Genomic DNA, 26,311 nt, shown 5'->3' on the forward strand with positions numbered 1-26,311 from the left:
ACAACATCAACTGATTTGTTGGAAATCAGGCTGATGACAAATCTGATATCTAAAATTTCTAGTAATATAGATGGTTGAATTCAAAGAACTAGGTGCAGAATAGGAAACAGGGGACCTGAAACTGTCTGAAAGAGTCCTATTGGGTGTGTTTGCTTTTCCCAGAGATCTACTTGCAGTTTGAAAAATTAAATATATCTATATTCCTTATAACAAAGGCCAGTTCTGAATTATAATTTTTCAGAAGGCTATCAGGAAAAAAAGTTATTTTCTTTCAAAACATAACTTCTTTCTATTTCCTTAAATGCCGTCAGGAGTCGCTAACATCAGTTAAACCAAAGCTGCACCCAAAATTATTCAGTCTGTCATAGTCTCCATATGGAAAACGTCCCATTTTTGCGGCACACAACAGAAACTTTTTTTTAGCTTCTCAGCCTGAATCCCGTTATTGTTCTAATTTCACTGCTTAATTCTTTACCCAGTAATATGAGTTAAAGAGTCACCTCCATTTTGTTGTGCATATACGCCTTAAACTTTTAAGCTAGAGAGGCTTCTTACTCAATAACTCGTGTTTCAATATAATAAGCAAGTACACAGACCTAGCTGACAGTTAAGGAAGTTTATCATCTCACCTGTCATATTACAGTAAACAAGAAATGGTCCCAAGGGGCCACTTCCATCTGAATCAATATTGTAAAAGCCTGAAGTGTTCCCTTTGTGCTTGTAGGCTTCACATGATTGCTCATAGATGGCTGTAAAAGAACACATTCCATCAGAAAAATAACGGTATGACTTTACATTTTATCCAAGGAATTTTTTTTTAAAAGTATGGATCCTGTCAGTGTGAAAGAAGTTGTGTGTGTTCACTGATAAAGAATACAGAAAAAAATAACATAATCAAAATAATACTTTCATTTGGATTTGTAAAGCATGTTTGATTTTATTTATAGGGCTGTTCACAAAGGGCATTTTCAAGCATTTCCAGATTTCAGTCTTGGAACTTCAGGGAGGAAACTATGAAATGTGAGTGAGTAAATGGTTGTAAAAAAACACTAAATAATAGGATGCCAAGGGTAGTATTTAGATAAATAATCAGATTTTGATACTAATTACATCAACCAAATCAAGATTATAGTTGTTAAATAAGAAAAAATTACATCTGCTTGATCCCATGTCATGTATTCTTTAATTCAGTCAAGGCCTAAAGAAAAGTCTGTAATGATTTCATTATGATAAAAAAACTGAGAATCTGTAATTAAACAGAAATCACTGAGGATAACGCCACAGCTGGATCACATTAACCTAACTACTCCTTTAACTATTACATTGCTATGGAGTAGCCATACTTCTCTGGCTGTCCTTTTCAAAATTAGGCTGTGTGATCTATCGCTTATTATCAAAAAGAGAAAACACTCTGACAAAAAGAAAGATCCATTATATTCAGAAGAAAATTAAAAAAAAAAATGAAAATCCCCAAACATAACTGCACAGTCATTATTATCATTCTAGAAAGTTTTGATCTCTATCAATTTAGTTCATTTACATTCTTCTAAAAAAAACCCTATAAAGTACTAGTAAAATAATATAAAAAAGGTATTGTTTTTTAAAAAGAAACCATTCTTCAGAAGTGTGATCTCAGTATTATTTGCCTGATAGTTACTACCATTATATGGAAACCTATCAAAAAGATACAAAATTCATTCTGATTGCTTACCTATGAAATAATCAGAACGCGCAATTAATGTAATTTTCTGATTAAATTTTATGTTTATTTACTGCATAAATGTCTTAGTTAAATTAAAACGTGACAGAGATATTAAATTATTCATTAACTGTTTTATGAACATGCTAGTTTGTATACTAATATTTCATGATCAGTAACATTTCCATTCTTTATAACAAAAAGATTGCTTTTTTGAAAATTCAAGGGGCATATTGTTCATTAGAAATTACAGAGTAGTGTGACAACATGGCCAAAAATTACTCTAGATTCTTGAAATAATTACAAAAAAAACTAAAATCAACTAGTAAAGAAAAGCTAGTCTTTGTTTTTATACCCATAGACACATAATTTTATTAATCACGAACTAACATTTCCATTAAAGGTACTTTGGAAAATGAATAGGAGTTCAGTAAGTCTAATCATATTATTACATTTCTCAAGGACTCTCAATCACTAGGAAACCATGGCCTCCCCATCTGCCCTCATAGAAATCGTCATCTCATTCAGCATTTCATTTTCCAAGTTATAACAAACCAAGTTACTTTAATCTTCCTTTTGGGTAAATTGCAGTTTTATGTCATACATATTTAAAATCAACTGTAGCATTGACAACCTTTCTTTGCTACACAAAATTCCTTAGAATCCTTACTACGTATTCTTTGCAACTGACATTACTATTGCTGACTATGTACAAGTGCAATTTAATACGTAGTCTTCTAAATTCAGTAATTTCTCAAAAAATGTGTGTAGATACATATTCTTTTCTTAGGATCAGTTAAAAATTATTATATTAATTTCATAAGGACAATTTATATTGACAAAATATTTATCTTATAACCAGTGAAATATTTGGGGGTTTTTTTATTTCTTTAAAATTTCATAAAGATTTTTAGCTATTAGGAACATATAATGAAGGGCAGAGTAACGACTTACTCTGCTTCCCAGAACATGCTTAAAGAAGTACAAAAGTAGAGATTGTCTTGTAAAACAAGCTTAGTAACTTTCATCTATTTTTTTTCTTTCTAATTTCTCCTAAGATACTCCCTCATTCAGCAAACTACATAAATGTGTTTAGGACTTAGCATGTGATTACCTTGGTATATAAGTGTAATCCCAGGAACACATCTCAGAAAAAGGTAATATTAGTTGTTATGATGAATAAAGATTAGCAAAACACATTTCTAAATTATTTGATGATTTTAAAAGTGAAATTATATGGATGGAAGAGGTTATTACTGGGCATTGCATATAGACTACAAAAAATGCAAAACAGATAAACATTAGAAGTACCTATGACTTTTTGCCACTACGTATTTTGAATTCTCAAGGCCTTTAATCAATTTATGAATATTTACCTGGCTAAAAAAAAATCTAATATGAACGACTAATAGAAATGTATATTTTTGTAATGAAAAAGTTCAATCAGAATTAAATGCAGAGCAAAAAGACATCATAGACTTACGATAGTGGCAAGTGGCTCCCTTGTAACCAGTATTGGTACAGTTGCAGTAGAAGCTGTTCCAGGACTGTGAGCACTCACCACCGTGTTCACAGTAATTAGGCAAACACCTAAAACAAAAACAAAGAATGTTTTCACTGTATTTTCCATTAATTAAAATGTCACATGTACTTATCAAGGGTTTAAATATAATGAAAAACTAAATATAATATCATGAAGGAAGTCTTCAAGATCGACAGGGAAGATGTTAATTTAATTACTAGAAAACTAAGAGAATTTTCCTTCCTCTTCCCCCTATTCTTACTGCCTATAATATGATCATTAATTACGCAATAAACCTGTGAGAACAGAAATAAAGTGTAAGATGCATAATTATTTTTTATTTCCATTCAACTGTTGCTAAGTCAGTATGGATTGATGAAGCAGTGGAATATTTACATGCTAATAATTCACTTGCAACTGAGAGGATTTCTCCAACAAGATGTATCACAACAAAGCAACATCACAACAGATTTCTTTCTATTCCTCAAAAAAACACCAAACTGAAACAAAACAAAACAAACCCAGGATTTTTTTGCTTAAATCACATAAACAAACAAAAAGAACCAAAAAATCTCTGACCTTGGTAGCTGAGAGCTATTTCTTATTCTAAAATCGTTTGCTATTCTAGAAAGAGTAAAGCATTCATCACTTCTGTTCCATTACCAGAGGTCATTACTAGTAAAGCTAGTTTTCATTTTGGTGATAAATGCAGAAACCTAAAGAATTTTGGTGGCTTTCTTCTAGATTTACAACGGCTGACTGTAAAGGACTATTGCCTGTAACTGCTTAGAGGTTGAGACTGCATTTTATACCTAAGTATGAAATGTTGCATGAGATAAAATAAAAACTAAAAAAATTTAAAAATTTAAAAAATTATATATGCAACTGGAAATATATTCAACTAGAGTCCCACATTATAATTATTTTCTATTTTTTCACCTTAGAAGTAATTATAATTGCATTATGTGCATATGTGTGAATGTGATTCAGTTAAAAATGTATAAAAATGTTCTATTGTTGATATTTACCAGAGGATAAAAATAATATTCATAGGATTTTAAAGTATCTTTTAATTCTGTCAAAAAATCTTAAGAGGGTATTAAATTAGAATTGTAGAAAGTCAGAGAAAAAGACAGAATGAATTAGCAAGTGTAAGTAAAATAAAGAAAGTGATAATAAAGTGATACAGGTCACCTAAGGAAAGAAATTATATTTTTTACAGGGAAAGAGGTGGTCTTGTATCTATAATTTCACTCACAGATTGTATTTCTAAGACAAGTTTGTATATGATACATATCTCACTAAGCCCTAGTTTGGAACATAAAAATGAAATTTAGTCACTGAGCTTACAGGTATTCCAATGTTCAATAATTTGTTTGAAGCAATTGTATAAATGTTGATAGCAATAATTCTTAGGATAAATGCTTAATTTTGCTTTTTATGAGTACAATGAAGCATTAATAATTATATGCATGACCTCTAATATAACTGCCATTCAGGACTTTTAATCCAACCTCTAACAGCTGCTCTACTTGTATGTGTTTCAGTCATATTTTTAGTTCTCTTACTTCTTTTAGTTAAAGATGCAATTATCTAAAAATCATGATTTACATGATCATTACTTGTATTCACTTCATGCCCATATTAATTAATCTTCCAAATAGTGTTCACAAGACAAAAAGCTTAGATGCAATTGATGATGCTTGAACCAACTTTAAGAGAAGTGGAAGCAATATGGAGTATAATTTAAATCTTTTAGCATCACACTTTCAATCTTCCCTCTCTTTCAGAGTATGTAATAGAAAGTAACCACTACCAACATCAAAGCGAAGCTGAAATTGCATTACATGCTCTGATCCTGTCCAAAGTAAGGTCTAGAGCAGTGGTCATTTTGCTTTTTTTCCTAAGGAATTGAATATTCTAACAAAAATAATTCTAATATTAGAAAAAGTATTTCTAGTATTTCTCCTGCAAAATGCACGTCACAAATGCACCACCATGTCTGCTTAAACCAGAAAAAAGTTCTCCTGAACCCTTATAAATCTGGCTGCAATGTTATTCTCTTTCTCTTTCTTCCCTCTCTGCTCCCATGGGAGACACTCTCTTATTTGGTAACAATGTGTAATTATATATATATTTACGTATATGTGCATATATTTATTTTTATGTGTGTATATATAAATATATATTTATGTATTTTACTATTTAGTATTTTGGGCAGTGGTGTCTTCAGATACTGCCGTAACTTATTTAAAAGATATATTTACAGGTTCTGCTATTCGGTTGTGAGCAATACACTTCACATGTGAAGACAGTTAAACAATTCAAGCACAAATCTGGGAATTTCCAATACAGTGATTTAAATTGGAAATAAAGGTTCCGCGACCTGCAGCTTCCCACAAGGGGGATTCTGTAGCAAATTAGGTGGGTACTCATGGCTTGCTTCCTCTGTTTGGTAGCTTCCCAAACACTGTAACTACAATTCAAGCGGCTCACGGCTCACAGACGGCTAAGGGGCCTCTGTCTTCCCTTCCCCAGTTAACAGTGTGGAGCTTCTCCGTGGCTCAGAGATGGCTAAGGAACCTTTCTGTTGTGGTCCATGACTGGGGTGTAAGAGTGTTTGTTGCCTGGGTCCAGGTGAAAGGCCCAGGTGTGGTTTGCCTGTTAGGACAAGCTCTTCATCTGCAACTCTGGCAGCATTTGGCTCTTGTTGCTTTCTGGGTCAGAGCAAGGCAAATTTCCTACCATCTAAGCGGTTTAAATACTGTCCGAAGAAAATTAATGTCCTTTGGGAACAGAAACCTGAAAACTGAACCTATAGGATGAGGCATATCCAAACATGGCCAGGGGCACATTCCGTTCACAAGTGTGTTACAAGGTTAATAAACATGTTACACATTTATCTGGACTGTTTGAACCCAAGGAAGTGTCCAGGTTTGCACATTCACTGGTGCTTAAGGCATTGTCTGGGTTAGGGCATGTTTTGAGGTTTGTCCCTTCAGGACACAATGAGGGAGTATTACAGGCCTTTTTGGCCTGAGTAACTTTTTTCCCTGTGCAACTTTGGCCTGTTCAGGCCTAATGTCAGGGAAAAAAGGGGCAGTTCAGGCCTGGCCAGCCTGAAACCAGCCTAGTAATGAGGGGGGGCAGGAAGAAAGAGCCCTGGGATGTTTGTTGAAGCCCAGATGGGGAAAAGGGGTGTGTTGGGTTGGGTTTTTCAGTCTGGTGCATAGGAACTTTGCTACGCTTTGCTACGCTCACCGCTATGCTTTGCAGTATTTGTAATATATGGTTTGCTTTTCCATTTAAACTTTCCATTACTATCCAGTCTATTTGTGTGAACGTTATTCTTTTGCCCCTTTTGGACCAATAAAGCAATCTATCCTGCTCTAAACTAGGACACTGCTAAGTACATAATTTGTACACTGTGTGATTATCACATTCCCAAACTATGACTAAAAGATGTTTTAGGAAAAACAAGCAAACAAGCAAGCAAAACAAACAAACAAACAAAAAAACCTACACAATGAAACAAAAAAGCTAATTCTTACAATTTTCATTAATTTTCTTTCTTCTGACTTCAATTAAAAAAAAAAAAAAAAAGACAAAAGTATTCTAAAAGTTCCCTGGCAGCATTGTCTTTTTAATTTTCTTTTTTTAATCCTAAAAAAGCATTCCTTCTGATCTTTTGCTAGGACACACCAAAGGCAATAATTCTTATTTCTATGTGGAATCATGAAATTACAACAGATTTATCGGTACTCTCTTCTTAGAGCCTAAATGTACTATCTTTGTAAGAGATTTACAATGACACTCTGTCCTTTAGATCATTCACGTAAAACTAGCAGCAATTATTAAACAGGCTGAATGAAGGAGATTAGGGCAACCAAAGACAAGTAGAAATCATTGGAGGTAGAAAATATTGTCTCTCAAAAGTTATCATTCACAAATTACCTATTAGAAATTGTTTAATAAATGAAAGCATTTTTAATGTTGGTAAAAAAAGTATCCATCAAATGACATTTATGGTGAGATGTAGAATTAATCATATAAAAAGAAATATGGGATTTGTTCCTTATGATGAGAAATGAGACAAAACTTAGTATCAATTATATTGTGAGACAGCCTGGTGATGTTTTCCACTCATAATCATGCTTAGGTCTCTTTTAATGTGTTTAACTGAAGAATACACACGTTTTCACATTGTTTTATGTTTATATGATTCTGTTCCTTACTCTCTTTCTTTTCTACAAGGAAAGAAGTTCAAGCGGCGTAATGGAAGTGGAGTAAGTTCAATTCCAAAGAATTGAAAAAAAAAAAAAAACAGAAGTAGTAAGTGCTTTAGAAGCTAGAAGGAATTGTCATGAGATCTATCGGGGACGAGAGGAAGGTGATGTTGAAAGAAGCTTGAAAAGTGAGAAAATTAGTCACAAGTAGGGAGAAAGAAAGATAAAAAGAAATGTAAATGTATACCTGAAATACAAATGCTTAGCACATTATATAGTAAAATATTAACTGAGGCAAAAACCTGTTTTGTTGTAGGTCTATCGCACTTAGTCCAGCTGCAAAGTCAGGACGGACTCAGTAAGGAAAAATTTAGCACAAAATATTATATCCATACAACTGTATATGTTCTTAAACGTGATAAAAAGATAAGTGAGAATACGGTAACTGAAAAGACTATATCTTAAGCATGCTTTTTAGTGTCTTTTCAGAGATTTCTCAGTAAATTGCCATAACAATTAGGTAAAGAACTAGCATTATTTTTATCTTTGAACTACAAGACATTGTGAGGTTCTTTAAAATTATAACCTGGAAAGATGTGGACTACATTATCTTTATGAATGGAAAGCAGGCCACAGAAATGTCTGTGTACCTGAACTTGAACTTTTGATCTATATCCTGGAAGGTCTTTCCTCTCTACAGAGGGAGCCACTTCACTAATCACTGTCCTATAAATGTATACTAATAACGTTTATGGCAAGATATGAGATTAGTTCTGACCAGAGCCTAAAAAGGATTCCTCATTCACTGTGATGAATACTACCTATTGTGTTTCTGAATGGGTAGTATATCAAAATCAGCAATAACTTTTAAAGAACATAGTATTTTAAAGGGAAAAATAAATGTAACAGGAGGAGGTTTCTTTACTTGAAAAGAAATTTTCAGAAATGCAAACTAATTTTATCTCCAGTTGCTCTCATTTTATTCTCAGTTCATGGAAATCTAATTGTTAAACTATTGAATTCTTACAAAAGAATCAGCATGCCATTTTTTCAGCATTTTGGTTTTTGTTATCAAGTAAATATTGGAATCAAAACATTCAAATAAATAAACAAATTGCTATTTTTTTTCCTCACCTGTCTGTAATGTCACATATATCTATCTGAAGGTCACTGAAGTTGCCAAAAATATTTTGCTGAACTGAGATCATATCTACTGCTTTGTTACCAATGGAAATGAGTCGCATGCATCCTTGAAATCCACCAAGTGAAGTATTACATTCAGAAATGTTTCCACTGCTAGGGCAGCCTGAAAGAAGCATAAAAACTGGAGCTGAAAAAAAGTTTATTGAAAAATTTATATATATATATATATATAAAGTTGACTGAACTTTGATAGTCTTCAATTGTTGTAAACTTCATAGTTTGAAGACCTTAGCCAGAGGGTTTTCTTAGTAAGTATGGTTGGTGAAACTCTAAAGAAATATTTTTGTGCAGTTTTACTGTTTTTAAAGCATACACAAAAGCATCACTGAAAATTTGGGTAAAGGATAACACAAGCAGCAATCCAAAATCAATGAATAGAATCAAGATATGGACAGATTGACTGACTGACCTAAGGCAGAAATTATTAGGTTACAATACAACGTGCACATGATTTTATTTTGCCATGTTTTAAGTCACAGATTAAGTAAAATAAGATAAAAAACAGTTACTAAGTACAGTGATTTTAATTTATCAAGCTCTCTGGAAAATTCTGGCAAGTACTGAAGACAACTTCTTGATGCAGGTCATCAATGACTCAACTGGGACAGATGGCCTGTTGGACCTGCGACTGTTAGTCAGGGAAGAAGTGGTTAAAAATGTGAAGGTCAAGGGCATTCTGGTTACATCAAACATGCCACTGTAGAGTTTATGATCCTTAAAGAATAGAACAATAAAAAAAAACCCAAAACAGAATTACAACCCTGGACTTCAGAAGAACAGATGCTGGTCTGTTAAGCACCTATTTTGAACATGCCATTGGAAATCACCTTGTATAGTAAAAGGCATGGTTATTTTTCAAGAAAAGCTTCTTTGGATCATAAGAAAAGTCCCTAAAGATGTCAAAATAGTTAAGCAAATGTGGCAGAAGGCCTACAAATAAAAATATGGGACTTGTAAATAAACGCAAAACAAAACATGGAAACAGGGCATGCAGTTTGAAAAGGAATACAAGGACATGACCTTCATTCTAGGAATGCAGTTAGGACATCCAGATCTCAGATTTAATTAAAACTACCAAGAAAAGTGAAATTAAAAAAAAAAAAAAGGTTTGTCTATCCACACAACACTAGCAAAAGGAAGGTTATGGAGATTATAAGTGCACTACTCTATGGGACAAGGGACCTAGTGACATAAATATTGGGAAAAACTGATTTGTGCAAGGTCTTTTTTTCTTCACTCTTCACTAGTAAAGCTCATTTTTAGGCTTCCTGTGTCCTAGCAGTGTATGAAGAAGGGATGTAATACCCACATAAAAGGAAGAAAGTAATCAAGGGGCACCCAAGGGTGCTGCAGGAGCTGGCCAACGTCATTATCATTTCAGTCCTCAAAAAGTCTTGTCAGTTTATTCAACTTCTTGGTCACCAGAAAAGGCAGGTATCATACCCGTCTTCAAGAATGACAAGAAGGAGGGCACAGGAAACAAGAAGACAGCCTTAATGCTGTCCCTGTCAAGCTCACGGAGGAGATCCTCTCAGAAACTCTTTCTAAATGATTGAAGGATATGAATATAACTGGGTAACATTAGCTTCAAGCCTAAACCATGCTTAACCAAGCTCTATTTTCTTTGCACTGTTGGCAAAGGGAGAGTAGTGAACGTTGAATACCTTGACTTTTGCAAAATCTGTAACAATTTTATGTAATTTCCCTGTCACCATGTTAATGAGATATACACAGGATGAATAGACAACGCCTGGCTCATGGTCAATGAACAAAGAGTCCTTCACAGATCAGTACTGAGAGCTATGCTGTTTAATGCCATTAATGATCTGAGAAATGGGACAGAGTGAATTTTGAACAAAGTTGTGACTGATTCTGAATTTGGGGCAGGGCTCAAATGTTGGAGGGAAGGGGTGCAAATCAGAGGAACCTGAACAGGCAGGAAACATAAGCTGACAGGATTACCATGAAGTTTAGTGAGAACTATTCAAGCTGGAGGATGACTGCTTAGAGCCACAGAATAAGCCAGCAATGTCCTCTTGTAGCAGAGATGGCCAATGGCAGTCATGGCTCTGTTATCATGAGCACAGACAGTATATGTGGGGAAGTGACATTTCTCTTTATGTACCACTTGTGAGACCACATGTGGAGTGCTGTAGCTAGGAACTCTCAAGTGCATGAAAGATATCAACATCCAGGAGGGATGGTCAGGTAGTCAAATAAACAGGGTGTATCAGAAGAAGGTGAAAGAGCTGGGCCTGGTCAGTCTTTAAAAGAGAAGATAAAGTTATCTGACAAGAGAAGATGGAATCAGACCTTTTCCGGAAGTGCACAGTGATGGAATAAAGACAAAAGTTAAAATGAAAAATTATGATAAGACATTAGTGAAAAGTGTTTTTTACTATGAGGGTGGTCAGTCTGAGAACAGTTTGCCTGGAGAAGTTAAGAGATTTCTGTCCTTTAAGCTGTCAAAAATTTGAGTGGTCACAGCCCTGCATAATCTGATCTAATCAGATGTTAGAACAGAGGTTTTGGCCAGACAGTGTTTGGATGTCTTACTCAATCTACGAGTATCATCGTTTAAGTATCTAATATTGTGGTTTGTCTATTATGCACTGATTCTGAAATGCCTTCTTCACTGATTGTTAATTAATTAAACAATATTAATAAATCAATAAACAACTTTGATGCTAAACTGATTTAAACCATGTCCACGGAGCAACTCTTTCCCAGTGGCAGCTGAACACTTTTGAAAAAGTACACATAAATGTTTTTTTCTCTGGCTTTGTTCCCAAGGATAATATTGCTTCTGGAATGATCTTAGTCAAACAACACTACATTCTGGTTCACAGAATTCAAAGACTTTCTTCTTGTTTCATGTTGTATGGAAGCAACGACTTAAGAAACTTCTTTATTCTACAGAGCTAACGAATTCTTTCTGAGTTCCTGCAAAGACAGGTCAGAGATTTATTGTAATAAAAATCAAAATTACTGTGGAGACTAGTAGGTTTATTCAAATGACTGTACAACAGCATAAGTAGTATAGACATGTTTTTAAGAAGTACACAAAAGAAACTGAAAATTAAAAAAGTCAGTAAATTCTCAGTGTGTTTTACACACTGGTGAAACAAATTGTTTAAACTCTTCCTGCCTTTCTGAAGGAAAATATTTATTATCCACTCCCAATATTGCTTTAAGAACAGCAAATCCACAGACTTGCAAAAGCACGCACACAGTTAGACAAAGCAGTAACAGCTCTAGCCACATTCTTTACAGCATTCTACAATAAAATGCTAAATAAATTCTCTCATTTCTCATGAAAAATCTGACACCCATTTGAGAAATAAATAATTCCAAATGAGTTCTTATAAATATAAAAAAAAAGAAGAAAAAACTGTAGAAAGTATTTATGTCTTTTGCACTTAGCTATTCTACAGAATTGTATCTCAGATTTTTTTTCTTGGTATATATTTTTAAAAATTTTTGTTCTAGTTCTCTTGCATAAAAGACCACAAAATAAATATTCATGAAACGGAGTTTCCTTATAATTGTGGGCCAGATATTAAAGATAAAGGGAAAAAAAACCCTATTAATAATTAAATGTACCTAGTAAACTTTAAAATTATTTTTAAAAAAATCTATGTTTGCCCTTATTGTTGCAACAAGTTGTTATACCAATAACTGAGAGGTAGTATATCCTTGATGATAGCATGACTAGAAATTGTGCTGACATAAGGCTAAAGCATTTTCATGTTTATTACACATTTTCCCAGGTAAGCATACACATTTCTTGCATAATTTGTATTCATTAAAACAGGCATAGTAGCCACCATTTCCCCAGGACACCACTCCTGGAAGGCTGATGTTCATGTTTTAATAAACAATATATGGGAACACAGTAAATATCCATATAAACTTTACAACAAAGTAAAAATGCATTGTGTGCATTTTGACAGTGGTTTATGATACAAAATTTTAATAGTTTTCTAAACTTAGAAACCCCCTACTGGTTTTTCCCCAAGTTTTTACGATACACAAAACCTGCTGATTTCAGCTATACAGCTTTATGGTAAAATCAGAGAAGATAAGGGATGGATATGCAGTTAGTACTTTCAGTGTGCTTGGAATTAAGAAGATAAATAGAAATGTTCTTGTATGACTTAATTGAATATTCTGCTTTTTTCAGCTGCCCACATCACTCCTGATGTGTACACCAGTGCCATCAACCCTGCAACTGTGCAAAGCACCTAACCAACAAAGAAGGAACAGGAATCAACATAGAAGAAAATTAATAAAAAAGGTTTTTAGAAGACTAGATGCCAAATGTGAAAAGTCATATGGATGTTAATGTGACAGTTTCTATACTTGCAGTCTGCTTGTAAGTATGAAATCTATTTACAGGTTATTGTTTCAAGGGAACTGATCTGTGAACAGTTACTTGGTCTATAGTTCTTTAGGATTTTGTATGCATTTTTCAATTTTCTCACAAATCTGAGGATTGTTAATAAATAGTCCAGTCATAAATTCTAAAGCTGCTAAGAGATGAAGTACTAGTCTAATGCTAAATAATGCATTCAGATACTTTTTAACATTACTATTACATAGTCCGTTCCCAACTGATTTAGACATCCTATCAGTACCTATCGTTACCTATCAGTACCTATTGTTAGCTATCAGTAACGATGTATGGGTTTGATGACAAAATCTCTTGCTATCATGAAATTACCAATATTCTTATGGAAATGAATGCATTTAAATGTAGTTTTTATTCACAAGTTATATTCTACAAACATAGGAAGTTTGTGTAATAAAAAGTGATAAAATTACTAGCTTCTTTCATGCAAAAAGGATATCTGCACAAGTAAGCAAGTGTTCAATTAAGGTGAGAACTTTAATTCATCCCAGGGGAAGATTCTTACAAAAAGAATTAACTTAGCAACCTAATAAATGTTCAACAAGAGAGACTTGGTGTGTCTGTCTGTCAGCCAGACTATATTAATTTGTCACATTATGATACCAGAAAATGTTGTTCTAAAAAAGTAACCAAATATTTAGGTTATATAAAATTTTAAGGAAACACAAATTTGAAAACTTCATGGCAGCAACTGAAAACCAGATGCTTTGAGAGATGTCAAAGGTAGCCAAAGAAGACTTGAGACAAGCCAAATAATTCTCACTATTTGATTAAATATGCCATGAAACATTGATATTTAACTGTGAGCTATTTTGTGCATAAATAAACAATATATTTCACCTCCAAAGTAGAAAGCATCTCCTGAATAAATTTCCAGAGATATGGAGGCATGAGCAGACAAGGTCACATCATCGTCCACTATCACGCTGACACGATTCCTTTTGACAGAGAAGAATACAGAATGCCACTGACCATTATTTAATCCAGCACCTGGGAGGAAAATAAAAAGCAAAGGGAAGTATAATCACCCATTATTTGTTATATTATCTGAATGTTACAGACTTGAAAGAATGAGAAGTAGATAGAGCAATCATAGGCTGTACAAAAACGTCAAGTTGTAATGAATAGAAAAAATAATTAGTAAAAACCAGAGATGTTTTGTAAAGACAGAACCTTTGTCCATTTCCTTGATTCACATCTGATAAAGTAGAAGTACTTCAGTGAATTAGCCTTACTGTTGTAATACTCCTAATAATCAGTGATACATTCATTTAACACAGTGAATATGAATCTAAGGAAATTACCATTAAGACATCATTACAATGGCTGATATAATATTTTACAAATAATCCACATTTACTACAGTATTATAAAGGATTTCTTCACCTTTTAAAATCAAAGGTTACAACCTAGTAAAATAGCAAAATTCTGTAGATGCTAAAAGCTTCATCAATTGTCATGTCAGTATCATAAGATTATTTTTATTGCTGTTGTCTCTTTCATTGGAAATCTATAGGAAATTTTTCTGTGACTTTAGCTGCTAGCATCAATTTACATTACCTCTGGATGTTAGGTGTAAGGTGTCACAAAGCAATAACACTAAAGCCCTGATTTTGTGAAGTACTCACATATATATACTTAAATAATCTTTTTATAGGGCAGTATGGAAGAACTTCATTCTTTTTAACAACCTCTTTCAGTCAATCACATTCTTGATTGTTCTTCAGAAGAGAGATACGTCTTTAAGTGAAGAACAAAGACTACAACATTTGAAATACAGAAACTATTTTATTGCCTCTAAAGTGGTATGATTTTCAATCTGTGATTCCCCTCCTGAAATATTGCATATTTTTATACTGTTCTCTAGAATGTGTTGTATATTCTACAGAAATGATCCAATGATTGACAGATTAGTTAAAATAGAAAAATAACAAGGTTTAAAGGTAGGTCAGTTTTCCCAATTCCCAGTAACATAATTAGTTTTCATCAATAAATGATTGTAAAGTTATCTTTTAATAAAAAAATTAAATTATAAAACATACATAGTCTGTAACACCACTTGTCACACTATGTTTTTAAGATCAGCCATTTCAGAACCTTTTTTTGAAGGAATTATTTCCCATTTTATTTCCCTCTTTCTAGCCTCAATTCCCAGCTACCAAAATCTCCCGAATTATCACCTTTCATCTAAGATTAAATAAGGAGTTTATTTATTGGTAGAGGTGCTTCAGGTGATTTATATTCTATATTTTCCTTCAGTAACAATAGAAAATCAGAGAATCATAGAATATTTGGGGCTTGAAAGAACCTTTAAAGGTCATCTATACCAGTCGTCTTGTCATGGGCAGGCACCACAATATCGCAGTATCACAGTACATTAGGGGCTGGAAGGGACCTCAAGAGATCGTCGGGTCCAACCCTGCTGCCAAAGCAGGATCATTTGGGTTAGTCACACAGGAATGCATCCAGGTAGGTTTTGAATGTCTCCAGAGAAGGAAACCCCACAACTTCTTGGGCAGCCTGTTCCACTGCTCGTCACCCTCATGGTAAAGAATTCTGTTTCTCCTCATGCTGAGGTGAAATCTTCTATGTTCAAGCCTGAGCCCATTGTTTCTTGTCTTGTTAGTGTGCACCACCAAAAAGAGATTGTCCCCATCCACTTGACAGCCAGCCCTCAGATATTTATACACATTGATCAGAGCCCCTCATAGTCTTCTCAAGACTAAACAGCCCCAGACATCTAGGCCAGGCTGCACAAAGCCCTGTCCAACCTCACCTTGAACACTTCCACGGCTGTGACATCTAAGTACAACCTCTTTCACTTCAAAACTGTTACCTCTTGTCATGTCACTAGAGGCCCTGTAAAATAAAAAAAAACCTCTTTCCACCCTAATTATAAGCCCACTTGTAATTATTGAGAAGTTGGAATTGTTGCAGTAAGATTTCCCCGGAGCTTTCTCTTCTCTTGTCTGAATAACCCGAATGTCTTAGCCTTTCTTCCTAAGAGAGATATTCCAACCATTTTATCATCTTCATGGACCTCCACTGGACCCACTCTGACTAGTCCATGTTTTTCTTGTGATGGGAACCACAGAGCTGGAAACTGTACTAGAGATAGGGTCTCATGAGAGCACAGTGGAGGGAAGAAGTCACCTCCCTCACCCTGCTGGCCACACTTATTTTTATATGGAATAGGACTGAATTGGCTTTCTGGAATGTGAATGAACTTAGAAGCTCATGCACTGTTCTTGATTTACTAGCATACCCAAGTCTTTTTCTTCAGGGCTTCTCTCAGTCCATTCAGCCCCCAGTCTGTACTGATAATGAAGATTACTCTGACCCTGTGTAGTGAAGGCATCACATGCCCAGAATTATGCCCCCAGATAGCAGCTAACTTGTCCCAACATGTTTTGGTAAGTCCCCCCTTCTACCCTCCTTTCAGGAGAGGAGGACAAAGGCAGCAGGCACAGACCTATTTTCTAAGGGGTAAACAAAGGAATGCATCCATCGCATGACATGCTCATGCTCTTATCATCTAAGAGCATAATTCTAGCTTCACCTTTTCTATAGGCTGAACTAGGTTGTTGATGAGTGTGCCCATTAGCCAGATCCAGCCTCGAGAATCTATAACTATTACTCCATTTGTTTACCACTTTGCTCTCTCCTTTTGCTTTCTCTCGTTTTGGCCAAGCCACAGAAGCTCGGCAAAACCCCAAATCTTCTCCATCCCACATGCAAGCGCACTAGAGGCCTCTGCATATGGACAGAAGCCAGCTCACCGAGCTGCTCTAGGAACCAGCAAAGAGGATGACCCCTTCGCTGATGCAGCATCTCAGCATTGTACGCAGAGAGAGGGTGAGATCAAGCCTAGTCGAAAGGACTGAGGAAAAGCCCTGACAGAGGGTAAGCGTAAACCCAAAGGGGGAAAGACTAGCCCAAGCCTGGCAGTCCAGATCTGCTGCAAACTAATTAAGTAGCCACAAGAAGCCAAATAAGCAGAAACACATCTTGCATAGCCCCCGCTGTTTGCAGGAGAGAAAAGGAGCCGCAGCCGCTCCACAAGCTCTGTGCCATCAGCGCAAAGCACCCGGGATTTCCCTAAGGGAAAGAGAGCACAGATAGCCTCTCCATTGAAGTCAAAGTAATAGACTGCAGCATTGTAATTTTTAAATGGAAAGCAGTCGCCGAGATTCGGCAGAATCAGCTCACTTCAAGCCAAGACGAGGGGGAAAGCATCACTTCACTGCAGCCCCCACTGAAACCCGCCTACCGGGAGCCACCATCTCGATTGCGAGGGCCGACCCCCGAGAACCCAGCCCTGTGTTCAGGGTTCCCTGCGTCCTCCCTCTGTTCAGGAAGCCGCTCCAACCCTGCAGACCGCAGGAGGAGAAAGCAAGCCTTGCCCCGACCCGCAGAGCTGGGGTGAGAAAGAAAATCGCCGCCTGGATGGAAGCAGCCCTGGGCAGAAAGCCGGCAGCAGCAAGCAGCCAGTGTAACCCAGCAATTTGTCTCACTACACAGAGAGACAGAATGTATCTTTTCATGTGTACAACATTCAGTAACATTCTATTCAAAGCGCCTGCGCGTAGCCGCGTGATATTTCTAGCTTAACTTGCCTCGTGATAACACTTTAAATATCTTTGTACATAGTTGCAGGGAGCAAGCATCTTGTCGAGTCTCCATCTAGTGGACAAGCGGCGGAACTGCACCCTTTCGTTCCCTTAATTAGAAACCGATTCTGTAAATATTGTAATTGGATATATTTGTAAATACTAAACCAATTATGGACTATATTATTACAACCATGCATCCGAATCAATATATATAAGGTGATTAATAGATATTCATAGTAATAATAATCAATAAATAATAATTTTCATAATTCACATTTCATAATTCATAATTAATAATCACCATCCCTAATCCCCCTCTCCACGACACCCTGGCACAGATATTTCACTTGGTGTTTTTGAACTTCATGTCATTCGCACAGGCCTACTCCTCAAGTCTGCCATCACCCTGGGTGATCTTTGCTTCTTCCAGTGAATCAACTGCAGCATTAAGCTTGATGTCATCTGCAAACTTGCTGAAGTTGTACTCAACCTCACTATCCATGTTTTTACTAGAGATTTTAAACCTAATAAATTTTGTAATTTCATCTCAATTATTGTGAGCAGCATAATTGCTTTTAGTTTAGTTTTGAATCCTGAGAAAACTATATTTCAAAATTTTCAATATTTGACTGTGAAGTAAAACAGGTTAGAGGTTGCACAAGCATAAGAAGATTGAATGAATGAGTGAAGGAGACAATGTATATAGCTTATTAGATCAGTGAGAAATAAAAAAATAGTTTATAGAAAGTAATTTATAGTCTGACGTATAACCACCAAATGCAATGAGTGTTAACATCACTTAATTAAAAGCAGTATAGAAATTAAAAGCTGTATATAAAGACAGGGTCATTTGAAAAAAAATGAGTAATAAGATATCAAACATTTATACAGATTATAATTCAATTTGGTCTCACCATTCAACACAAATTAACTTTGTGTTAGTTTATTTTTTTATTTATATTATTTCTTTATGAATGTTCAACGAGCAGCTTTCAAAAGAGGCTACAAAGGGATGATATTAAACAACCATTCTGTAAAAGGACATAATCACTCATGAATTTACATGCCATTCTCCTTGGTTTCATAAGGTTGAAGAAATTTTTTAAATTACACAAATACAAATTTTAGAACTGTGCATAACAAAAAAAGAAAAAAAGAAAAAAAAGCTCTGATTTAATTATCAAATTCTTTGTGTGTGTGTGTGAAAGTCAGGTCATAAACCTTTGCCTGTAGGGGAACAAACCTATCCAGCCAACCTATTCAGGCTCCAAATCATAGAATCATAGAATCAGTCAGGGTTGGAAGGGACCACAAGGATCATCCAGTTCCAACTCCTTTGCCATGGGCAGGGACACCTCACGCTAGATCAGGCTGGCCAGAGCCTCATCCAGCCTGGCCTTAAACACCTCCAGGCATGGGGCCTCAACTACCTCCCTGGACAACCCATTCTAGGGTCTCACCACTCTCATGGTGAAGAACTTCTTCCTCACGTCCAGTCTGAATCTCCCCACTTCCAACTTCATCCCATTTCCCCTAGACCTGTCACTACCTGATATCCTAAAAAGTCCCTCCCCAGCTTTCTGGGAGGTCCTGTTGAGATACTGGAAGGCCACAATAAGGTCACCTCGGAAGCTTTTTTTCTCCAGACTGAACAGCCCCAACTCTTTCAGTCTGTCCTCATAGGATCATCCTCGTGCCCCTTCTCTGGACATGTTCCATTATGTCCATTTCCCTCCTGTAATAGGGGCTCCAGAACTGGATGCAGTACTCCAGGTGGGGTCTCACCAGAGTGGAGTAGAGAGGGAGAATCACCTCCCTTGACCTGTTGGCCACACTTATTTTTATATGGAATAGAATTGAATTTGCTTGCAGGAATGTGAATGAACATTAGAAGCTCATGCACTGTTCTTCATTTACTAATATATCCAAATCTTTTTCTTCAGGGCTGCTCTGAATCCATTCAGCCCCCTGTCTCTACTGATAATGAAGATTATGCTGACCCTGGCACAGATCTTTCATTTCTCCAGATACAGCCCAGGATCTGTTTGGCTTTCTGGGCTGCAAGTGTACATTGACAGCTCATGTTGAGCTTGTTGTCCACCAGCACCCCCAAGTCCCTCTCCTCAAGGCTGCTTTCCAGCCACTCACTGCCCAGCCTGGATTTGTGTTTGGGATTGCCTCCACCTAGATACAAGACCCTGCACTTGGTCTTGTTGAACTTCTCGTCTTGTACCTACCTCTCCAGCCTGGCAAGGTCCCTCTGGATGGCATCCCTTCCCTCCAGTGTGTCTGCTGCACCACACAGCTTGGTGTCATCAGCAAACTTGCTGAGAGTGCACTCAATGCCACTGTCCGTGTCACCAACAAAGATGTTGAACAAGACGGGACCCAGGACTGAGCCCTGAGGGACTCTGCTTGTCACTGGCCTCCACTGGGACATGGAGCAATTGACAGCCACTCTTTGAGTGCAGTCATCAAGCCAGTTCTTTATCCATCTAGTGGTCCACCCATCAAACCATGTGTCACCAGTTTGGAGACCAGGATGTGATGCAGGACAGTGTCAAAGGTTTTGCTCAGGTCCAGGTAAATGACATCAGTTGCTCGCCCCTCATTGATTAATGTTGTGGCCTGTTCATAGAAGGCCACCAGGTTTGTCAGGCAGGCTTTACCCTTGGTGAAGCCATGCTGACTGTACCAAATCACCTCGTCAGTATTCTTCTGTCTCAGTAATGCCTCCAGGAGAATCTGCTCCATGATCTTACCAGGCACAGAGGTGAGACTGACTAGCCTGTAGATCCCTGGTTCTTCCTTCTTACCCTTTTTGAAAATGGGAGTAATGTTTCCCCTTTTCCAGTCCATGGAGACTTCCTCAGACTGTCATGGCTTTTGGAATATAACAGAGAGCGGTTTAGCAACCTCATCTGCCAGTTCTCTCAGTACCCATGGGTGTATCCCGTCGGGTCCCATGGACTTGAACACTTTCAAGTTCTCCAGGTGATCATAAACCTGATCTTCACTTATGATGGGAAGTTCTTCCTCCCGGTCCCTGCCATTTTCTTCCATGACTCCAGGAGTGTGGCTGGAGGCCCTTGCAGTGAGGACTGAGGTAAAGAAGTCATTGAGAACCTCAACCTTTTCCATGTCACTTGTGACCATTTCACTTGTTTCCTTTCTGAGGGGGCCCACACCTTCCCTAGGCTTCTTTCTACCATTAATATATCTGTAGAAATTCTTAGTGTTCCCTTTGACCTCCCTGGCTAGATTCAATTCAAACTGTGCCTTGGCTTTCCTCTTGCCTTTAGGGTAGCTTCCTTATATAACCCCCACTCTAGCTGTCCTTTCCTCCACTCCTTGTAGAGTTTCCTTTTAAGTGATAGCGTGTCCAGGAGCTCCTTGCTTATCCAGGCAGGCCTCCTAACATTCTTCCCTGCTTTTCTCTTTGTTGGTATACATTGCTCCTGGACACAGAGGAGGTGATCCTTGAATACTGACCAGCTGTTCTGGGCCCCTCTTCCCTCTACAGGTTCGTCCCACGACACTTTGGCTAGCAGATCCCTGAAGCAATCAAAGTCTGCACACCTAAAGTCTAGGGTCATAAGCTTAGAATACGTCCTCCTGGTTTCCCTGAGGATCTTAAACTCGACTGCTTCGTGGTCACTGCAGCCAAGGCTGTCTCTGAGCCTCACGTTGGTCACCAGCCCTTCCTTTGGTGAGAACAAGGTCCAGCATAGCACCTTTTCTTGTTGGTTCCTCTACCATTTGAAGGAGGAATTTCTCATCTCTGCAATCCAGGAATATCCTGGATTGCTGGCGCTTTGCTATGTTGTCCCTCCAGCAGATGTCAGGGTGGTTGAAATCACCCATGAGGACCAGGACTTGTGTAGTGAAGGCACCATGTGCCCAGAATTATTCCCCCAGATACCAGCAAACTTGTCCCAACATGTTTTGGTAAGCCTCCCCTTTCCCCCTTCCTTCCAGGGGAAGAGTACAAAGGCCCAGGCGCCAAGCTGTCTCCTAAGGGGTAAACAACTGCATGCACCCATCGCATGGCATGCTTATGTTCTTTCCATCTGAGGGCATAATTCTAGCTTCACCCTTTCTGTAGGTTGAAGCAGGTTGTTGACAAGTGTGCCCAGATCCAGCCTCGAGAAATCTATAAGTATTGCTCCATTTGTTTACTACCTTGCTCTCTCCTTTTGCTTTCTCTTTCTTTGGTCAAGCTACAGAAGCTCGTAACCCCTTAGTCTTCTCACTCCGACATGCAAGCATAGTAGAAGCTTCTGCAATATGAAAAGAAGCTGCTCAAGGAATCAGCAAACAGGATGATCCGTTCACTGAGCTACAGGATGCCAGTGTCGTAAGCCCAGTAGAGAGGACTGAGGAAGATAGCCCTGAGGGTAAGCTTTAGCCCAGAAGGGGAAGGACCAGCCTCAAGCCTGGCAGTCCAGATCTGCTGCAACCATAAGCAGCCATAAGCAGAAACGCATTCTGCATGACCCCCCCCGTTGGCAGGAGAGATGGAGGAGGCGCCCACTGTAGCCGCTCCATAGCCCTGTGTCGTCAGGGTAAAGCACCCGGGATAAACCCCGAGAGAGAAAGACAGAGAGAAAGATATCCTCTTCTTTGAGATCACATCAAGGACTGCGTTGTCACCTAAATGGGAGCAGTCACCAAATTTGGCATTGTCAGCTCGAGCCGAGACGAGGGAGAAGCACTGTTTCACTGCACCCTTCCCTCCAAAACCCGTCCTCGGGATTGGAGGCAGCCGACCCTGTCTACCAGGAACCGTCGCCTCGATTGCGAGGGCTGACCTTCGAAAGAACCCGGCCCCGCTGTGCGCAGAACCGCTCCTCCAGACCGGCCCTCCTGGGCCAACCCTGCTAAGGGAAACCATCGACCAGCGGAAAGCCTCACCTCTCCGCGGCCGTGGGAGGAGAAAGAAAGCCTCACGCCACTCACGGAGGTGGGAGGAGAAAAAGAGTCACCACCTGAATGGGACCAGCCCTGGGCAGACCAGCAGAAGAGCAGCCAGCCGGCAGCAGCAAGCAGCCAGCGTAACCCAGCAACTTGCCTCTCTACTAAGAAAGACAGAATGTATCTTTCATGTGTGCAACATTCAGTAACATTCTATTCAAAGCACCTGTACGTAGCCTCATGATATTTCTAGATTAACTTGCCGCATGATAACATTGTAAATATCTCTGTACACAGTTAACAGCCGCCAAGCATCTTGTCGAGTCTCCACCTAGCAGATAAGTGGTGGAATGCACTCTTTGTTCCCTTAATTAGAAATCAATTCTGTAAATATTATAATTGGGTAACATTGTATATACTAAACCAGTTATGGACTATGTTTTTACAACCGTGCTTTCAAATCAATATATATAAGGTGATTAATCGGTTATTCATAATTTTAATAATAAATAATATTTTTCATAATTCGTATTTTGTAATTCATAATTAATAACCATCATGCTCCCTCCCTAATCACCTTCTCACGACAGCTTGTGACCTGGAATCCGCTTCTATTTGCCTCATCTGCTTGGTTCTGTTGGTCAAGTGGCCTGTAGCAGACCCCTATAGTAACATCTCCTTCCCCTGTCTTGCCTTTAATTTTAACCCATGCACTCTCAATCACCTCATCATCCTTCCCCAGGTGGAGCTCCACTGATTCCAGCTGGTCACTGACATAGAGGGCAACACCTCCTCCTCTCCTTCCCTGCCTATCCTTCCTAAACAGCTTGTACCCATCTATCCCTACATTCCAGTCATGGAAATCATCCCACCAATTTTCAGTGATAGCCACTATGTCTTGGCATCCCAGCAGCACAGTGGCCCTTCATTCATCCTGTTTGTTGCCCCAGCTGCATGCGTTTGCATAGAGGCACTTCAGCTGGGCTGGCCCTGTTGTCCTCTTGTGCCAATTCCCCTTGATTTCCACTGAGTGTCCTGGTGCATCATCTGTGGCTTTCCTCAGGGCAGCAAGTTGAGAGCCCTTACTAGCTCTCCATCCCTCTGCTTCTGGTGAGCTGCCCCGCTGTTTGTCACTGGCCAGGAAGAGACTATTAATCCCTTCCCCCTTCAAATCTAGTTTAAAGCCCTATCAATGAGCCCTGTCAATTCCTGCCCCAGGATCCTTTTCCCCTTCTGGGTCAAGTGTATCCCATTAGTTGTTTGCAGCTCTGGTGCCTTGTAAACCGAGCTGTGACTGTAGAATCCAAACCCCTGACAATGACACCAGTCCTGGAGCCATGAATTGACCTGTTGGCTCTTTCTAAATGTTCCCTTGTCCATCGTTGATGTTAGAGGGATAGAGGAGAACACAACTTGAGCTCCTGATCCCTTTAGCAGTTGCCCTAAGGTCCTGAAGTCTCTTTTAATTGATTGTGAGCCTCTCATTGTTTCATCGTCATTACCCACCTGAAAGACCAGAAGTGGATAGTAGTCTGAAGGACTCATGAGATTGGGAATTTTACCTACAATGTCCCTTACCTGGGCACCAAGGAGGCAGCAGATCTCTCTATGAAATGCGTTTGGTCTGCATATTGGGCCTTCTGCTCCCTTCAGTAGGGAGTCTCCTATAACAATGACCCTTTGAGGTTTCTTTTCAGTATTAGTTTTGATGGCTGGCCTGAGGCAACCTGTCATTGGTGCAGCTTCTGGCCTTTTTGAGTCTTCATTCTTACTGATTACCTGTTCCTCCTGCAGAGCCTCATACCTATTCTGCAAGTGCACTGTAGGCAGTGTGCTGCTTAAAATAGCATGCTTGCTCCGTTCGGTTGGCAGAGACCTGTTCCCATTGATTCTGCTCATATGGGTTACTACATGGAGGCCGAGAGGCTTGCTGATGCGAGGGTATCAAACTCCCTGATCAACTAAAAGCTAACCCCTGTTCTGGTTTTGTAGAGGTTAGATTATGGAAATGGTCCATTTTTCTTTCGCAGTCTCTTATAGTCTTAGTCTTTCCACCTCTTCTTTTAGTTCAGCCACCATGTTCATCAGATCTCTGATCTGCTCACACCTAACATAGGTGTTGTCCCTGCCATCCTCCATATCACGTGCCAGGCTCCAACACTCACTGCAGCCAACTGCCTGAACATCTGCATGCTTGTGTGTGGTCTCTGTTTGGGTGCCCACTGTTTTTCTACTAGCCTTTGTTCGAGTAGTAACCATCTTTCAGTAACCACCCTCTCCACCCTGCCTTTTTTTTTTCTTTTCCCTTTTTTAGCCCTGTCAGTGAGGCAGCTAGCTGAGCTGGTCACTGCTGCCTCCTCTCCTCGCAGCCACGTGCCAGGTTCTGTTTGGTTGTCCCGAGGTTTCTGCGACAACCCCTCCCCCTGCTACGTCACTCTTCTCAGGCACGTAGGCTCCTCCTCCCCTCTTCAGGAACTCCTGAGCGGGTAACCCCTTTTCACTTCAAAAGAAAGGAAAGCCAAAACAAGCACCCAGAGCTAAGCTGGTCGCCACAGCCTCCTCTCCTCACGGCCACGCGTTGGGTTCTCAATGCATCGCATTGCTTCAGAATAACAATCAACACTTCAGAAACTCAAGAAAAATTTCCCTATATGGTTTTGTTAGAAAATGTCTTTCTTGGAGTAGAGAAAGTTGTTTTTGCAGTAGTTTCTTTCTTCACAAAACAAAGTTTATTTTGAGGTGTTTCATCTAAGCCATTATGCATTGTGTTAAAATCTTTAAAATTAAATAAATTGCTCTACATATGAGTCTACAGTTGTAAAAAAGTGCCACCACCTTCAGGTTGTCTGTCAAAATGATGCTACATGGCAATATTTTCTTTAATATACATCACCTAATTGAACTGAAATTTAAAATAGCTCCTAAAAAACCAAATTCATCATTGTTGACAACATCTACTGACATTCCTTACTAAGTAATTGACATTTTCAAATTATGAGCATAGGGAAACCACTTGTCATTAAAATATTGTTCTTACTGCATTATAAAAAAATACCAGGGCTGATACTATTATTAACAGTAGAGACAGGATCAAAGTATTTATTTAAATTTCAACATTATCTACGGTCTTTCGTGGCTTACAGTCTTTTCCTGAATTGAAATAAACAACTGCTTCAAATTTTACTTCTAATCATTACACACTTGTAGAGACATAATGAGCTTCAGATTATATTTAATTTTTCTTTTTACTTTTTCTTCTTTTTTTTTCACCTTCAAAGGTAGTTTCATTTCATATGAAGAAATTATATAAAGAATCAATCACAGAGCTACCACTAAGGAGGCCTCATCTTCAAATCCTGTGGCTGTTTCTTTGCTCTGCTTTGCTCTCTTTGCCTTAAACTGCCAAGCACCTGAGTTGTGTGTGTGTGTGAAAATTTTCCCAGATTTGGGGGGTATAGACAGATTTAGGGAGTATAATTGTTAAGATTTTTTTTTTTAATTTATTTCAGTAACTCCTTAGTTTACTTACTGTACTTGTTATTGCTCAAGCCAAACTAGCACTAAGCAGTATCATTAAGCTCTCTATATTCTGACTGTGAAAATTCCCTGGAAGATGCTTTTGGCTTGGTTCCCATCACTCTAATAAATATACTCCATAAAAAATTAAATTATTCACACATTCACGCATTATTTTCTAAGTACCAATGTAAAACCAAAGTTTTT

The 26,311-nt window shown here is 38.3% G+C and overlaps 1 protein-coding gene across 1 annotated transcript in view; it reads right to left on the minus strand.

The window, feature by feature from the left end:
• Positions 1-26,311, minus strand: part of CNTNAP3 (contactin associated protein family member 3) — a 330,271-nt gene that overhangs the window by 85,490 nt on the left and 218,470 nt on the right. The window contains exons 9-12 of the mRNA XM_054398343.1: positions 13,902-14,051; positions 8,582-8,753; positions 3,183-3,289; positions 630-749 (exon numbers count right to left, since the gene is read on the minus strand). Coding sequence (XP_054254318.1) covers positions 630-749; positions 3,183-3,289; positions 8,582-8,753; positions 13,902-14,051 — 549 coding nt within the window. The remainder of the gene's footprint in view (positions 1-629; positions 750-3,182; positions 3,290-8,581; positions 8,754-13,901; positions 14,052-26,311) is intronic.

Source organism: Indicator indicator (genome assembly GCF_027791375.1).
Source record: "Indicator indicator isolate 239-I01 chromosome Z unlocalized genomic scaffold, UM_Iind_1.1 iindZ_random_scaffold_50, whole genome shotgun sequence".
NCBI lineage: Eukaryota > Metazoa > Chordata > Aves > Piciformes > Indicatoridae > Indicator > Indicator indicator.